This window comes from Crocuta crocuta, unplaced genomic scaffold (assembly GCF_008692635.1).
Source record: "Crocuta crocuta isolate KB4526 unplaced genomic scaffold, BGI_CrCroc_1.0 scaffold167, whole genome shotgun sequence".
Lineage (NCBI taxonomy): Eukaryota > Metazoa > Chordata > Mammalia > Carnivora > Hyaenidae > Crocuta > Crocuta crocuta.
This window is the reverse complement of record NW_027532406.1, coordinates 2,867,254-2,885,828: the sequence shown is the minus strand read 5'-3', so window position 1 is coordinate 2,885,828 and position 18,575 is coordinate 2,867,254. Positions and strand designations below refer to the sequence as shown.

The 18,575-nt window shown below is 40.9% G+C and overlaps 2 protein-coding genes and 1 long non-coding RNA gene across 5 annotated transcripts in view; 1 reads left to right on the top strand and 2 right to left on the bottom strand.

The window, feature by feature from the left end:
- ANXA7 (annexin A7) overlaps nt 1-5,642 on the bottom strand; it is a 25,912-nt gene extending 20,270 nt beyond the window's left edge. Inside the window, exon 1 of the mRNA XM_077778715.1 lies at nt 5,549-5,642. The gene's annotated coding sequence lies outside the window, so the exon portion shown is untranslated. The remainder of the gene's footprint in view (nt 1-5,548) is intronic.
- LOC144243571 (uncharacterized) lies at nt 5,323-18,575 on the top strand. Of its 3 annotated transcripts, none has more exons than XR_013338681.1 (4): nt 5,323-5,500; nt 13,775-13,802; nt 15,592-15,659; nt 18,522-18,575. It is a non-coding gene; the product is annotated as an uncharacterized LOC144243571 (long non-coding RNA). The 3 variants fall into 3 exon arrangements; XR_013338682.1 differs by lacking the exon at nt 18,522-18,575 and adding an exon at nt 18,176-18,219; XR_013338683.1 differs by lacking the exons at nt 5,323-5,500; nt 13,775-13,802 and adding an exon at nt 14,293-14,905.
- Nucleotides 11,849-17,317, bottom strand: MSS51 (MSS51 mitochondrial translational activator). The gene is made up of 7 exons (XM_077778714.1): nt 17,265-17,317; nt 16,294-16,537; nt 15,874-16,029; nt 14,720-14,844; nt 13,954-14,520; nt 13,528-13,621; nt 11,849-12,700 (listed from the first exon to the last, which is right to left on the bottom strand). The coding sequence occupies exons 2-7, from the start codon at nt 16,512-16,514 to the stop codon at nt 12,481-12,483; spliced, it is 1,383 nt and encodes a 460-aa protein (XP_077634840.1). The 5' UTR covers nt 16,515-16,537; nt 17,265-17,317; the 3' UTR covers nt 11,849-12,480.

Below are 18,575 nucleotides of genomic sequence, written 5' to 3'. Positions count from 1 at the left end.
TATAAGCAAAGTTTATAAAGTACTTCTTCATTTCCCCGTTCATAACAATGGAGTCAGTATAGCACAGTAAATGTTACAACTTCATTCTCCCCATACAATTTTTGTTATGTCTTAATCCTACCAGTACTATTATTTATGGAATATTTTTAAGCCAATTAATTTTTCACTTAAATCTATTTTATACCACTTCCATATGTGGAAAACTTGCCATAGTTTCTTGTCACAAAGAGAAGGTAACATTAAAATGTTAAGACTAAAATAAATGTTTTCCAAATGCCACAGAAATCCCCTTACTTGGTGATGTAACATTATGGGAAACAATGGTTAAGAGTTAACATTCTGTAGTCACATACACCTTTTTATAAACTTTTCATTAAGTTTCAAACTTAAAAGAGTAGAAGAAACCCCAAAGACTCAATGCTCAGCTCTAGTAATTACAAACTTACAGCCAATTTTGTTTTTTTAATCCACTCATTCATTCCCCACCACTCCACTGGATTATTCTGAAGTAAATCCCAGACATTTGGCTCAGGTCATGATCTCACAGTTCGTAAGTTCGAGCCAAGCATTGGGCTATGCTGACAGCTCAGAGCCTGGAGCCTGCTTCAGATTCTGTGTCTCCCTCTCTCTCTGTCCCTCCCCCGCTATCTCTCTCTCTCAAAAATAAATAAACATTAAAAAAATTTTTTTACAGACCATTCATGTGAAACAAATGCAGCCAATGTGAACCCAAACCCCACAAATATATACATATATATGTCCAGTGTAAGTGCCTTCTGCAATTGAAGAAAACACTACTAACGTAAAAGAAATGCAAATAAAACACAGGGGAAAACAAATATTCAAAACAATACCATTTCATAGCCTGACCAGATCTAAAAAACTGGGGCATGTGGGTGGCTTAACCATAAGCATCTGACTCTTGCTTTCAGCTCAGGTCATGATCCCACAGTCTGTGGGACTGAGCCCCATTTTGGGCTCTGTGCTGACAGTGAGGAAGGTGCTTGGGATTCTCTCTTTCCCTCCCTCTCTCTCTCTCTGCCACTCCCCCACTCATGTACATGCATTAGCTTTCTTTCTCTCAATAAATAAACTTGAAAAGAAAAAAAAAAGATTCATTCATGTTGTCACAAATGGCAAGATTTCCTTCCTAAAAAAATATTTAGGGGTGCCTGGATGGCTCAGTCATCTAAGAGTCTGACTCTTGGTTTCAGCTCAGGTCATGATCTCAGGGTTCCTGAGTTCAGGCCCCACGCTGGGCTCTGTGGTGACAGACAGCTCAAAGCCTGCTTGGGATTTTCTGTCTTCCCCCCAACCCTCCCCCACTTGTGTTCTTCCTCTCTCTCTCTCTCTCTCTCAAAATAAACAAACGTTTAAAAATATATATCTAAAAAATTATTGGTGATCAAATATAATAATATGTCTGGCAAGTGTATCTATATAAAGACAAATAATCATTTATTTAGCATCTACCATAAAACACTGTACTAAGATTGGAGACTAACAGAAATATCAAAAGTTTAACCTAAGTTTTAAAAGGTGATGGATACATTAGTAGGGAAGCTGAACAACAATGTCATATGCAAGGCAAAAGATAGTATATAATTTTAAGATAGACAATCATCAAAACACAGTGAAAAGTAGATTAAGATAGAAGCCAGTTAAGAGGCCTTCAGTATAGGTATGGAATTAAATATTCATCATTCCCCACCAGATCAATCTTAATATCCCATATCTAACCAAGAATACATCTTAACTATAGAGAACAAACTGATGGTTACTGGAGAGGAGCTGGGTGAATGGATGAGTTAAACAGGTGATGGGTATTGAGGAGGGTACTTGCTGTGATGAACACTGGGTGTTGTGATGAATCTCTAAATTCTACACCTGAAACTCCTATTGCATTGTACATTGATTAGCTGGAATTTAAATAAAAAGTTGGGGGAAAAAATCCCATAACTGTTATTAGTACCACTGCTTAAATTACCTATTACTAAGTACAATAAGTAACCCAATACTTTTTTTTTTTTCCTTCGCAATGCCTCTCCTATTCTTCCTGTCATTTCTATTCTCAAGGCCACATCCTTAGACCAGATTTTCACCATTTGATGCCTATTTTAGTAAAATTACTTTTCTATTTACATCTTGCATATACTCTCACACTTATAATTTTCCTGGGTACCATCACTAGATGAATTTTCCTAAAATGCTCCTCTTTCAGCATGTGACTTGAGGTCAAACCTCTTCAGAGACTATTGCTGTAATATCAAATGAAAATTTATAGACCAGAAAATCAGGTCTCCTTAGTACTGGCTCTATCTACTCATTTATCTCCTAACAGTACCTAACCTCCAATGAGAAATATCTACCACTTAAATCATTCCCAATGTGCCTCTGCTTTAGCCCACTGTTATTAAACGACTTGGCCCTCATGCCTGGGTCACTCACCTTTCCTGACTTATCCAGCTCAAATCTTCTCTCTCCTTTTTCTTGTTTAAATGTGTATTTATTTTTGAAACAGAGTACGAGTTGGGAAGGGTCAGAGAGAGGGAGACACAGAATCTGAAGCAGGCTCCAGGCTCTGAGCTAGCCGTCAGCACAGAGCCTGATGCGGGGCTCAAACCCATGAAGCGTGAGATCATGACCTGAGCCGAAATCAGACGCTCAACTGACTGAGCCACCCGGGTGCCCCTTCTCTCTCCCTTCTTTGAACAATGTGCAAGATAAGTACTTCTTAAACTTTAATATGTATGTAAATGACCTGAGGGTCTTCTTAAAATGCAGACTCTGTTTCAGTAGTTCTGAGATGAGGCATGAGATTCTGCATTTCTAACTAGGCTTCCAGGTGATACTGATACTGCTGGTCTCTGAATCATATGTTAGTACGAGAATATTTTAGTAGTTCTGGATCCTCCATCTAACTTGCACATTTTTCAATGTGCCTTGGCTCTTCTCCCCACTGTGGCTGTAAATGATTATGTATTTCTTTTACATCAAGACCCCAAACAAATCCAATTCATCATAATGAAAGCCCATTATGTAGTAAGTACTGTCCTAGGTGCTGATAGAAAGGGTAAGGGAGAAAAGTATCCTGCCTTTTGTGTACACAGTATACTGGGGCACCCGGGTGGCTCAGCTGTTTGAGTGGCCGACTTTGGCTCAGGTCATGATTTCACTGTTCGTGAGTTCAAGCCCTGAATTGGGCTCACTGCTGTCGGCTCAGAGCCCGCTTCATATCCTCTGTACGACACCCCCCTTGCTACTTATATGCTCTCTCTAAAATAAACATTAAAAAAAAAAAGTACACAGTACAGGAAATGAGGCAATAAATTTAAATTGTACGTTTTTATAATACAAGTACCAGAAGCTAAAAACACCAAATTGAGAACTGGCATATATTGAGTCAAAGTTACAACATAAGAATAAAGATAATAAGAAAACTGATCCAGTCAGTTCTAAAATAATCATTTGGACTCCAAAGGCCCAGTTGTAAAAATAGGAACAGGAACATGATTGGTATAATGAATAAAAGAGGGACAACAACATCTTAGAAATAGTCAGATGGACTAAGGGCAAAAGGTCAGTGTCAAAAGAAAGGGGGAATATATAATAGTTTATGAGAAAATTAATAATGATTTTAAAGGCAACAAGTAGTTACAGTAATAAAGACTACGTAAGTAACTTAAATTTCTAAATCTCAAGAACTGTTCCAGTGACAAAGTCCTATTTCTACATTCTTCCTCTTTTTCAATATTTGAGAGAGCACACACACAAGCGGGGGAAGGGGCGGGGGAGAGAGAGAATCCCAAGAGAACCTGATGCAGAGCTCAAACTGAGGAACCTTGAGATTGTGACCTAAGCCAAAATCAAAAGTGAGACGGGTGCTTGGGTGGCTCGGTTGGTTGGGTGGCTGACTTCGGCTCAGGTCATGATCTTACAGTTCATGAATTCAAGCCCCTCATCGGGCTCTGCGCTGACAGCTCAGAGCCTGGAGCCTGCTTGGGATTGATTCTGTGTCTCCCTCTTTCTCTGTCCTTCCGCCACTTCAACTCTGTCTCTCTCAAAATAAATACACATTTAAAAAAAAAAAAAGGTCACATGCTTAACTGAACTACGCCGCTTCTCCATGGAGTCTTAATTTTCAATGTACCTTTAGCCCTTTTGGAGTCATGCATGTATCTATTCAAAAGCTAGATTTAAAAAGCTTTTATAAAGAACTAAACCCTATGGTGACTCAACAAATTACTCATTTTGCCCAAGACATAATAAAACTATAATGTGTAAACAAGAGCTTTTACTTCCTTTTTATCATTCTCTATCAGCAACTACTTTTAAAAGACTAGAAGTCATTCTTGGTTCTCCAAACCACCTCCACCCAGTGAGTCAGCTACTAAAAGGGGTGGGTCTCACTATAGGAGTCTCAAGATGGCATCAAGCCCAGGAGCACAAGAGGCAGCTGTTGCAGATTTATGAAACAGAACAGGAAGGGCAAATGAAAACGGTCAACAGGAGATACTACAATTTTCCAAAACCTGCCTCTTGGTCGGGAAGGACTATTTAAATCAGCCAGCAAAAGCCTCCATATAAAGAACTAGAGTCACAGCCAGCCAGACTTTCTGGACAGGGTAGGCAACCATCACCAGTGAGGAATAAAAAGCAGCTTAAGTTCGGACTGACTATAATTGTTTCTTCTACCTATCAAGTGATTGAAACTCCTTAAGTGTTTGAAAGGTAACTCATTAAGCTCTAACCAGGACAGATTACTTTATCAGATCAGCTCCCTATCTAATAGAAGATACTAGCGAGTTTAAAGGCAGTTGGACGACTTTTCATTTGTCACTTTAAGGTGGACATCTATCATCTCTCTCTGTATAGGAAGTGTTCGCTCAGGACGGGCTGTTAATCAGCACACTTGTTGCTGTTCAGGGAACAGGTATCAAATCTGGAAAGCGATTTCCTAGAATAGTTTCTAAGAATTATAAACCTGAGCCAATGTACAATTTTAGGCGTAGGCATTCTGTCCTACGGTTCGCTAAGCGGGGTACAAATTTCCCAAGTTTCCCTAAATTTGCTGTGTCACCGTAAAGTCTAGTTACCAGCCAGACAGCTTTCGGTGTTTCTCGCTGGTTTCCCTACTCAGTCCTCCTTGAGGTCGCTTCAGTAGGGTGGGTCATCCTCTGGCTTCCCTCCCTCCACCTGTAGTCACTTGCCTGAGCGCAGGATGTCACTGCTCCCTCTAATCTCGGGACAGCCGAGTGGCCCAGAGGCAGGCGAAAGGTCTTCCCGCCTTCCTGCCGGACTGGCCGGCCGCCGGACCTATCCCACCCCAATGCGCCTCCGCCCAAACGCGCCCGCCGGACAGCCGGGGTCCCGAGACACCGACGCCGAGACGCCCGCCACCCCGGAGGCCCACAGGCACCTCCGCCGAGCCCTACCGCGGGGACGCACGCGGGACCCCGCCACTTCCCACACGGCGAGGCTGAGGGCAGGCCTGAGCGAGGTGCCCCGGGGGACAGGGGCAGGAAGGGTAGGGGGCGCCGTCACTCACCTGACCGGGGGAAGCAGCGTCACAGCCCAACCCTAGTCGCCAGCAAGATGGAGCCGGGGGCGGGGCCGGGAAGGCGGGGCGCCGCGGCCGCCGCCGGAGCCCGTTAGGAGAGCCGCGGCGGCCGGGAACGCCCTTGGACCAGGAGGGGGCGGTGCTCGGCTCAGCCCGGCTCCGGCTTTCGCTTAGTCCGCGCCTAGTAGCTCCACCTGCGGGAAGAGAAGCTCCCTTCAGGCGGACTAGCCGGTTTTATCACGTTTCTCGGTCCCAAGGACCATCCCCAATCCCGTAGGGGTTCTCTCAAATCACAGAGGTTTTGAGGAATCCCGGAGACCTTTCAGTGACAGGGCGGCTGAGAAGGGCAGTGACTGGGAGGCCGGCTGAAGCCTCTCCGCCTCTGATATACTGCCCTCCCTGCGACCCAGACTCTAGGAGTGGAGCCCAGCAATTTGTTTAACAAGCCTTCCAGCTGATTCTAACGCACACTTAAGTTTGAGCCCCATCAATTTACTACTCTTCAAGCTTTTCTACCCAAAAGGTTCCTCATAAGGGTGGAATAGGGTGAATTAAATTTTAAGTGGGAACGGCAAAATATACTTAAGCCCCAAAAGTGAAGTGAGGTTCTTGAGGAAGGTCACTGCCAAATGTAAACAAAACCGCACAACACTCTGGGTATCCTGATTCATTCCCTAGTTCCTACCAGTGTCACTACTTGACAAATAATGGGCCTCTGTCCAATCTGCCCCCATAGACATCCAGATTTTAAGTGTTCCCTAAGAAGGCTGTCCTTTTGTTTTTTCTTAATGTTTATTTATTTTGGGGGGAGGGGGAAAAAAGAGAGAGAGAGAGAGAGAGAAAGCACACAAACAAGGAAGGAGCAGAAAGAGAATCCCAAGCAGGGCCTGAGACAGGGCTCCAACCCACAAACTGTGAGATCAAGACCTGAGCCCAAACCAAGAGTCTGACACTTACACCAACTGAGCCACCCAGGTGCCTCAGACTACCCATACTCTTCTTTGTCCCACACTAGTCCTTGATGATTTCATCTGCCTTAACTATTGCCTTTAAGTAGATATTTTTCACATCTTCTATTTCCAGCCTATTTTCCTGAGCTATAAGCCCAAATACCGAATAGTCTGTTCAGACACTACCACATTTCCCACTTGATCCTTTCAGCTTGTCCTTCTTGCTTGACACACAGTACCTCTAGGATCAAAGAGCCTTTCCTTTGCCTAGAAAGTACTGCCTGCCTTTCAACAATTATTCATCTATTAAGACTCGATTCAAAGATTGCATGCATCATTCCTGCTTCAAGAAACTTTTCCTGACCTTCTTGTCCTTTTCGTTACTTTCCCTTAGGTAAGTAATTACTCCCTTTTTGTCCCCAAATAGACCTTTTCTAGATGTCCACTGTGGTATATTTAACAGTGGAGTCATAGCACATGAGCATGTAACTTACTTGTAGTCAACCACACAAACTTAATAAATCAAGGGCCCCTAGCTGGCGCAGTTGGAAGAGCAAGCAACTCTTGATCTTGGGATTTAAGTTCAAAACCTGTTGGGTGTAGAGATTACCTAAAAACAAAATCTTAAAAAAAAAATTAGCAAAAACAAAACAACTCTGAAGGTCATTATATGAACCAGAGTTCATGTGAAATAGGAGCCATTATACTTCCCCTAATGTGAACATTCCACTGTGTCAGTCCAATATTTAAATACATTTTTTGTACAGGTAAAGCAGTAATTTTTGTCCCCCAGGAGACATTTGGCAATGTCTGGAGATATTTTTGACTGTCACAACTGGGGGAGGCAAGGTGTTACCAATATCTAATGGGTAGAGATCAGGGATACTACTAAACATTCTACAATGTACTAGGCAGCCCCCTTCAACAAAGAATTATTTCACATAAAGGTCAACAGTGCTGAGATTAAGAAACTCTTTAAAATCTTTTTTCTAAAGAATAAATTGGGTCATGTCATTCCCTTGATTCAACTCCTCCAATAGTTTCCCAGTGGAATCCAAACTCTTTGCCATGGTCCAAAAGGCCCTATCTAGTCTGGCCACCGCCTACCTCTCTGATCTCATCTGTCTTTACCTCCTTTCTCAATCATCAAACTCTGGTCAAAGTGGCCTTATGTTCAGACAAACATACCAAGCTTGTGCCCAAACACATAAGAGATTCTTAGGATCTTCACACTTATTACTTCTACTAGGAACGTTTTCCACTGCGTCATCTCAAATGTCAACCATCTCCTCAGAGGTGGGGATTCCCTGAACATTGTAGCATTAGAGTCACCAATGCCACCAACACCACTATCAGTTATACACTTCTTATTTTCTTTGTATCACTTAAAGGAATCTGAAATTTTGTATGTTTGTTGTTTGTCCTCTCACTAGAATGTTAGCTCCTTGAGAACAGGAATATCTCTATATATAGAGTCTAGTAATAAATGTTCAATAAATATTTGACTGCAACAAGGCCCCCAAAACCCAAGCCAACATTTAATCTGGTAATCAAATAAGCAGAGATTAATGTCCAATACTGGAAGCAAAAATGGCTCTGATAGACCTGCTGAGATAAAGATGTGTCAAAAACCAATGTAGTGCTAGCCTAAGGGATTTTCAATAGTTTTAAAAATGCAAATTTGGGGGGTTCCTGGGTGGCCCAGTTGGTTGAACGTCCAACTCTTGATTTCGGCTCACGTCATGATCTCACCCTTCGTACAATCAAGCTCCATGTCAGGTTCATGCTGACCAGCATGGACCCTGCTTAGAATTCTCTCTCCTTTGCTCTCTGCCCCTCCCCTGCTAGCATGCATGCTTGCTCTCTCTCACAAAACTTTCAAAAATGCAATTTTTTTTCACTTCATTCGCTAAGTTAGAAAATACAACTCTACTATATTGCTCTTGTTTGTCAGTCTTCTATTAAACTATAAACACTTTAAAGGCAGAGACCAGTTTATTATTTTTTTTTGGAGGGGGCACCCGGATATGAACCAGGGACCTCTTGATCTGCAGGCAGAAACCAGTTTAGATTTCTCAGCATTTAGCATGAAGCTAGGCAGTTAGACTTTTATGTACTATCACCACCAGTCTAGTAAGTTGGAAAGTTTTGTGTCACTTATTACAGTGTGGTTTCTGTCCTGAGTTGATTCTATAGATATATCACACTTTGCCCATCACCATCAGTAACCAAACCTTATAGATTTTACGTTTATGCTTTATCTATAAAATGTCACTATTTACTTGTTAGAAATTGCCTCTTCGTTTCCATGCCTCCTATCACCTTAGCTGACACCTGCATTGTCTCATCTTAATCATGATGTATCCAACTGGTTTTTCCTGATCAAATCAGTGCTCAAACAGTATTGCTAACTCAATCTGTTTGTTACTGTGTAAAATTAAAGTAGTATGAATTCAACAATGGCTACCATTTATTAAGTAATGAACTATGTGGTAGGCACTGCATTAAGCACTTAGCAAATATTTTCATTTCTTACATTCTCTAAGATTTAAAAAATGCTTTTGGTAACAGCTTTACGAAGATATAATTCACTCATGTAAACTGTACAATTCAATGGTTTTCAATATATTCACAATCAATCTTAGAACATTTACATCACTCACAAAATAAAATCCATACCTTTTAGCCATCACCCCAATAACCTCATTCTGCTCATCTGTATGCTGCAACTAATCCACTTTGTCTTCATAGATTTGACTACTCTAGACATTTCTTATAAATGCACTCATACATGACTGGTCTTTGTGACTGGATTCTTTCACTTAACATGAACATCAAGGAACATGTTCTCAAGGTTCATCCATGCTGTAGCACAAATCAGTACTTCATTCCTTTCTAAGGCCAAATATTTCATTACATGGACACACATTTTATTTACCCATTCATAAGCTGATGGACATTTGGGTTTTTATCTTTTGGCTATTAAGAATAATGCTGCTATGACAATTTGTATGCATGGCTTAATTTCTCATGGGTACATACCAGGGAGAATTGCAGGATCAAATGGTAACTCAATATTTAACTTCTTGAGGAACTGCCAGACTCTTTTCTAAAATGGCTGCACCATTTTATATCCCCACCACAGGTGTATGAGGGTTACAATTCCTCCACATAACAACACTTGTTATTTTTTATCTTTTTGATTATTGTCATTCTAGTGGATGAAGTGCCATTTCATTATGGTATTGACTTGTATTTCCTGATAACTAAAGATGTTAAGCATATTTTCATGTGTTGACTGATCATTTGTATATCTTCTTTGGAAAAATGTCTATTCAGATCATTTGCCCATTTTTTTGCCAATTTTTTAAGCTTTATTTTTGAGAGAGAGAGAGAGAGCGAGAGAGAGGGAGGCAGGGGAGGGGCAGAATGAGAGGGAGACTGAGGATCCAAAGCAGGCTACACACTGACAGCAGAGAGCCCGAAGCAGGGCTCAAACTCCCAAACCATGAGACCATGACCTGAGCCAAAGTCAGACACTTAACCAACTGAACCACCTAGGTGCCCCTGCCCATTTTTAACCTGGGTTATTTGTTCTTTTACTATCAAGTTGTAACATTTCTTTACATATATTCTGGATATCAGTCCATTATCAGATATATGATTTATGAATATTTTCTTCCACTCCTTACACTTTCTTTATGATGTCTTTTTCAATAGTTTTTAATTTTAATAAAGCCCAATTTATCTATTTTTATTTTGGTTGGTTATATTTTTGGTGTCATATTTAAGAAACCATTGCCCAATCCAACTTCATGAAGTTTACCCCTATGTTTTCTTCTAAGAGATGTATAGTTTTAGTGAGTTAGGTCTTTGATACAATTTGAGTTAATTTTTTTATGTTGTGTGTGTGTGTAGGGGGCATCCAACTTCTTTCTTCTGCATGTGGAATCCAGCTGTTCCAGCACTGGCTGTTAAAAAGTCTGTTCTTTTCCCATTGGATTGTTTTGTCACTCTTGTCAAAAATCAATTGATCACAAATGTTAAGAATTTCTTGCTTCTCAATTCTATTTCATTGATCTATATATCTATCCTAGGCCAGTACATTGTCTTGATTACTATTGCTGTATAGTCAATTTTGCAATTGCAATGTGTAAGTCTTCCAATTTTGTAAACATTTTCCTTTAACTCTTAATGTAACTTAATACTAGGCATCATCCCCATCTTACAGATGAGGAAATTAAGGAAACCTAGAGAAGTTTAGCTTTTCCAGAGACACAAACATATTTGGTAGTTGCTCCAGAATTCATACTTAGATCTATGTAAATATAAAGCTGACCAGCAAGCTATGTTCCTTCTATAATCTAGTCTCACTATATCTTCAAGACTGAATTTATACTAATCCTCCAATGTACCCTAAAATACCTCTTTTCTTTTCTGCTTTTGAACTTTTATTTCTGTTGTTCCTTCCATCTGAAATGACCTGCCCTCCATTTGTTTAATAAAATTCTACTTCACAAAACCTTCACTATTCACTTACTGATCTCTCTTTTCACTCTATTATTACCTTAGGAAAAAAAGCCTCTCTTGTGGTTCTTATTCCATATTATATAATATTTTTAAATTTTTTTTAACATTTATTTTTGAGAGACAGAGAGAGACAGATCATGAGCAGGGGAGGGGCAGAGAGAAAGAGAGGGACACACAGAATCGGAAGCAGACTCCAGGCTCTAAGCTGTCAGCACAGAGCCCAACGCGGGGCTCAAACCCACGAACTGTGAGATCGTGACCTGAGCAGAAGTCGGACGCTCAACCGACTGAGCCACCTAGGCACCCCACCATATTATATCTTACAATGGATATATCTAGGTATATGCATTACTTCCTTTCCTAGGTTAAAAATAAGGTCCATCTCTCATTCACCTTTGTACTTCTCCAAAGCTATAATACAGTATCTTCATATGGTAGGTACTAACTCCATACTTTGAATGAATATGTGAATTCTAATATCACCCTTCTCAGAATGGGCAATAAAAACGTATATGCGTGTGTTAGGGTTGGGGGTGAGAGGCTGAGGTCATGACAAGGTCGTAGGAATGACCATTTAAAGAATATCCTCATCTTGAAAATGTGATAAGAGAAGGATGGCATGAGATAGGATGTGGCAGAGTAGCAGGCCCAGAGAGCTGGGGTTAATAACTATTTTGGCAAAAGAGAAACCTCCAGTCTTGAGGTGGTGTGAATAGACAAGTAATACTTGCCAATGAAAGGAAGTAGGACAAAGGATAAAACAAGTGACTTAAGAAGCCCCAAACTGAGTTTATTATGGTATAGAGTAGGTAATAACAAATAACTCCAGTATATTCAACTAAAGCCTAATATACCCCAGGATATTTAAATATAACACCAAACAAAAAGCTGCTCTAGGGTCAGAAGACCCTAACAGGAAAGAAGATAATAAGATATTTATCTAGAAAAGGCCAGGAAATCGAACAACATACCAATCCTCACAGCCTCTCCCATGTTCCCGACAGCTTCTCTGACTTGCCCATTTGTGTACCACTTCAAGTCATTAACGCCTCTCCATCTTTTAGCCCAGATTGCTGGATAACAAGAAAGTCTTTTCCAAAAGAGTAAGGGGCCATTCTTCTCCTTTGCACCATCTGACTCAAGGTACAACTTTCTCACAAAGGAAACTATTAGGAATTCTAGGCTAGGAAGACATACCAGGGCCTCTTGCCACGTATTAAATCTAAAATCTTGTCTCTAGAAGCTACTCGTGGCTAACCTCTTAGAAATAAGTGACATCATATAGGAACTCCCAGAGAATCTTAGAATCTTTACCTGGACAAGTGAAAGAGGTTTAGGAGATAGTGGATTTCAAGGTCGGCAACAACCTGACATCAGCAGAGTAATTTCATTACAACCTCCCCATTTTCTAGAAATCCAGTCAGGATACAGCTCAGCTATTTAAATCCCACCATCTACTTTTTCTTCCAGTTGCCTCCTATCCAGTTGGCAGGAACTTCCGAGAAACATGATATAGTAGGCATTGCAATACACTGGCTGCTTGTTGGGGTTGGAATAGGCCTGCTCAGGTTTGAGGGATGCAAAAGGGTTAGCTCCATAGGCGGTGATGTTTGTATCCAAGTCCACCAGAATCTGCAATGAGGCTGTCAATTCCTGATGGCTATGGGAGACAGATTTAAAAAAAAAAAAAAAAATAGTGAAATGCTGTGCTAATTATGAGAGACATAGGATAGAAATTTCTCAGAACTTGATACTTCTGCACTCATCAATCCCCAAAATTACCTAAGGCTGGTTTAGGCAAGGGGATCTCTTTCCTCCCATATGTCTCACTAATTACTTGATTAACTACCATAGGACTTGGTTGCAAGGGGATTAGAAAGCTAAGTATGGAAAGGAAGAAAACCCTCACCAGAAAACAGAAGATGAGCAAAGGGGAGAGAAATGAGCTCATCTATATAAAGAGAGGTGTTAAGGGGTGCCTGGGTGGCTCAGTCAGTTAAGCATCTGACTTTAGCTCAGGTCATGATCTTGTGGTTCATGAATCCAGCCCCACGTTGGGCTCTGTGCTGACAGCTCAGAGCTCAGAGCCTGGAGCCTGCTTCGGATTCTGTGTCTCCCTCTCTCTCTGTCTCTCCCTCCCCTTGTGTTCTGTCTCTCTCTCTCTCTCAAAACTAAATAATAAACATAAAAAAAACTTAAAGAGAGGTGTTGGGGCTCCTGGGTGGCTCACAGTTGGGTGGCCGACTTCGGCTCAGGTCATGATCTCACGGTTCGTGGGTTTGAGCCCCACATCAGGCTCCGTGCTGACACCTAGTTCAGAGCCTGAAGCCTGTTTCAGATTCTGTCTCCCTCTCTCTCTGACCCTCCCCTGCTTACGCTGTCTCTCTCTCTCAAAAGTAAATAAAACGTTAAAAAAATTAAAAAAAAAAAAAAGAGAGAGGTGTTGGGTGAGTCAGGGAGATATCAAAAATAGGAAGAAGTTGACACCTGTAAACAGTGATCAATGTAGGAATCTTATAATCACGAAGTAGCAAGAGGGTGGGCAGCCAAGCCTCCATCAAGTCTGGGGAAGCATGGAAACCTATGGAGAGAAAAAACAAAAATAGATATGGATATAGAGAGGGGAAAGGCTGAGGTAGACCCTAAGCAAGATACTTCTTTTTTTTAATTATGTTCACCCTTCTCCTCACCTTGCTCACCTCCAATGCTCATTTACCATCATCATCCACCCCAGGTTCTTCAGTGGAAAATTCTGAACCCAGGTATAGCACAAATGGCTAATGATCAACCAAGGCTGTCACCATATTGTGTTTAACCTGACCAAATGAATGGGGTTCCAAATACAGAAGATACAAGAGTCAGGATGGAAAATTCCCAGAAAAGCCACCTAGTATTCCCCTGAATGATTCTTACCTGGATGGAATGCCACCACCAAATCTGGATGGGCTGTCTGCCCAGTCTCTACCTCCTCCTCCCAGAAGTCATGATAGAGGCCCCTATGACCACTGAGCTGAACTATGCCAGGTTCCAGGATGGGAGTTGAGGTGCTCTGTGTAAAGCCAGCAGATACATCTGTACCCACCATGATCACACGGAGGCCAAGGTTTCCAGGAAACATGTAGCCAAGCTCATCATAGTCCTCAGGGTGAGTAAGGAATGTCTCCACGTGGGAAGCACCAACCACATGCACTGTGCTTCCCCCAATCTTCCCAACATCTATCCCCAAGGCCCGAAGCCCAAGGCCCAGTGTCAAGGGCCGTGAGAAGGCATCTGTCAGCAGCCGCTTCAAAGAGCCCTTCAAGACATCTGGGTCTGGCCTTGGCCGTCTTACACTGGCCCACAGGATGGTCATGGCATGACTACCTAGCACAGCATCCAGTGTAGTATCTAGCTGTAAATGCCGCATAGAAAACCAGGTATCCCAGGCCTGTACAGCTTCAGCCAGGCATGGCCAAGGCCCTAAAGGTAGGACAAAAGCACCTGCAGGAAAGAAGAAATAAGAGTGACCTAATCCTTTCCTGGCTTCAATATTCCTTCCAAGTGTACTCTCCCAACTTGTGACTAGGAGTGCCCCACTCAGTGTCTCAGTTTTTCCTCATAACAACATGCTTTCATCTCTCTCTCCAAGTACAACCAATTATGACTACTATGGCAGAGCTCTCTAACACCACCATTTCACCTGTGACTTGAAGCCATTCCATGAGACGGTCCACAGCTACAAGACGCAGCTCTTGACAAACCTTCCTGTGTGCTGGCCAGTCTGACCTCTGGCACTCTGGACCACAGTAATAGACATTTCTGCACCTGAAAATGGGCCCCCAAAACAGATGTTCCTATACCTCGAAGGTGACTGGGGTATGTCAGGGTAAGGAAATTGGTATTCCTGTACCTAGGAAGAAAGATCACTGGGTAAGGAAGGTAGGGAGAAGAATGACAGCTGATGTACTAAATTTGGGGATGATATTAGGGAGGGGAGGCATGAGGGACTAGGAATGTAATTTTTTCTCTTGGGTTAGAGTGACACCTCAGTCTGTATCTGGAACAACTCACTTTTTACATCCCTTACAGGAAAAAATAAATAAAAGGAGTCTGTAGCTGCCCTCTTATCCTAGGTATGGCTCAACTCCCAGAACAGATAATGATTATACCCCCTGAGTACTCGAGAGGAGGGAGGTAGAGAAGATTGTACAGTCGTCCCCTGCCCCCTTATCTACAGGGAATATGTTCCAAGATATGTCCCCAGTGGATACTCAACTCACAGATGGTCCAAACCCTATATATACTATGTTTCCTCCTATACATACATATATATCTAGGATAAAGTTTATAAATTAGGCACAGTAAGAGATTAACAACAATAACATAAGACATTTATACTATACTGTAATGTTATATGAATGTGGTCTCTTTCTCTCAAAATATCTTACTGTACTGTATCACCTTTTTCTTGTGATAATGTAAGATGATAAAATACCTATATGATACGAAGTGAGGTGAATGACACAGGCATTGCGACACAGCATTACACTACTATTTACTTTTTGACAATAGAGAAGGATCATCTGATTCCAGACCATGGTTGACCATCGAGAAGTGAAACCACGGAAAGCGAGGTGCAGGTAAGGGGGAATATTCTACCATGATCTGTCTGACCTCCTCACAATACCCAAAATAAGAAGCCCAATTCTTTTCTAATCTTTCTGTGGCCTGGATCATACAAAATGAGGAGTGGGCCTTAAGTTATTCTGAAAACTCTTAGACCTTTCCTCCTACAAGGAAGTCTTAGAATACGATCATTTCTGGATGACTCCCATTTAGCCCCCAACCAGTCACCTCTTGCACTGCCGTAGGACCTTGGAATCTGAAAGGCCACTAGGGAGAGCTCTACAGTAAGCACAGAATCGGAAAGTGTCCTCCATCTTCTGGAACATTTCTTGAGGGCATTGAAATCCAAAGCCTGATACAGCAGCACCTCCATCTAATACCAACCTGCAGAAATGGCACAGAGAATAAGTGGCCACAGGAAAAAGAATATCTCTAAAATCTTTCATGACCTATACCTTGCCTCCAATATATTTCCACCTACTCCCACTATTTCTCACATAAGTATTTCTTCTATAATAATAAAACTTGCAAGTCAGGATGAAAAACTCCCTCATTGTAAATGCCCCATATTCCCCAAGCTATACTCCCTCTGTGCCTTCTGAAATCACTTCTACCAGATATTCTTCTTCCACAGAGCTAGTCACTCACTTGTATTCTTCATAACTTTTCATGTTTAGTTTTTGAAGGATTAGCTGGGATAGGCCAGGAACATTATTTTCCAAGGAGAAGAAGCCAAGTGCATCAATGCTAGGGTCAGGTTTTGAGAGGGTCAGAGGCACAGAGGTCACAACTGTGGATGGGGTCACAACCATGGGAGCCACCGATGACGGGGGTTTCTTGTGCCTTCGCTGCCGGGATCTTGGAGCCATGGTTGTCCACTGATACCTGGGGACTATATGCAGAACAGATATGGAATGAAATTTTGCAAGTTGGTCACATATGACGTGCTTTCATATTTTTGACCTTTTACTCTTTATTCTAGTCTCTAAGGCCTAGGTATCAGTAAGATTTATTTGGTATCTACTGATTATTGATCACTATAGGAAGTTATAAAAAATAGGAGGGAAATAATTATATATGAACATAATTATACATATACGTGTTACATATGAAGTTCTATGAAAAATTTAAATATATATATATATATATAAGAAAATGCACAGAAAAAGGTCTGGAAGGATTCTGAGTGATATACTCTGAGTATAACAGTGATTAACTCTGAGGAGGGAAAGAAGCAATGGGACAGGAACTGGGTTAATCGAAAGGAACTTGAGACTTATCTGTAATGTTTGACTCCTGAATAGTTAGAATATATTTATATATTATTAATGCATTTAAAAAATCAAAAGAGAGGAAAAAGCAAACAAGATTTGGTTGTCCAAAACTATGAGCTAATTGGATAATTCATCAATCTCACTTAGTTGGGGAAATAAAACATTCATTTTAGAAATAAAACCTATCATCACAGTTGTAAGCAATAGACCCAGAAGTAGACATTAAATGCAACACAAAATCAGCACCACAATGCTAAGAATTATATAGTTAAAGCAAGTTACACAAATTATGAGGAAAATTTCCTAAAGACGTGAGTTTTGAAGTAGAAATGATCCCGTACCCACCCACTACCTAGCAGAAACTCTGTGATACTCTCCTTCCTTGGCTGTCTTCTCCCATTCCTTCTACAATTGTTGAGTAAACAAAAGGAACTATATTGGAAAAACAGAAACATGCATTCACTCAATAAATATTTATTGCTAAACATTACAGTCACTCATAAAAATAATTATAAAAACAAATATGAAAAATACACTTAACATCTAAATGTCCTGTAGAGGGATCAAATGTAAATTATAACATAAGACAGTATATAAATCCTATAAGAAAAGTGAAACTAAAGCACTAATGGGACATCAGAAGAGTCTCTAGCTGGTTAGCTACAGGAAGACTTTATAAAGCAGGGAGCAGTCAGAATACAGCATGAATGATGGTAATACTTTGAATACATGAAATAAAAAAAGGAATTCTTAGCACAGAGAAGAGCATAAGTACAGAAATGGAGATGGAACACTCTAGGGATTAATGCAATAGAATGGTCTGCCTCCAGGGACAGGGAAATAGCAAAGGATAAAAAGGCTGACAGAGGTGGGTTTTACTGTGAATAAGGTAACTATTAAAGTTCAAACCAGGGATCATGTTTTGTTACAAAAATAGCCTGACATTTAATCCTTCAGGACCAGATTTGTTAGGGAAAAAACTCCAGAAACATCATTCAGCTGAAGTGTAGGTGGCAGAACAAATAAAAACCTCCCAGGATCATCCAGCTAAAATCTATTATGTGTACACCTGAAACTAATATTGTATGTAACTAACTGGAATTAAAATTAAAACTGAAAAAAAATCTATTATCTTATGACATTGCTCTTTGCAAACTGCTGTCCTCAGTTAATGAGGGAACTAATCTGTATTTTTCTTTGTACTTTCTTCCTCTTCCTTTCATTCCCCCCCTGTAATCGCTCCCCTCATCTCACAGATAAATGGATGTTTTCAAGTCCAAAGAACAGACATAGCTAAGCTCATCTGCATACTGTATCTTCTACATTCTCGCAAATAGAGAAGAAATTAGACCTGAAGGTGGTAGATTATTTTAACATTTAAGGGTCATGTCCCTTTACGAAAAGATGCCTTCACACCTGAGTACCCCATTTCCAACAAGTGGCCTGACTCTTCTCTCCACTTTTAACCACACATTCTCAATCACATTTCCAGAATCAGTGCAACTCTAGAAGTGTTTATCTGCTCTACCTACCCAGCCTCGTCAGGCAAGAGAACACCTTCTTGAATCTTGAAAGAATGGACTCTTTTTTTTTTTTTTACAGGTATGGAGAAAAATTATCTTTGATCTGACATAAGTCAAGAGTCTTAAATCCTGG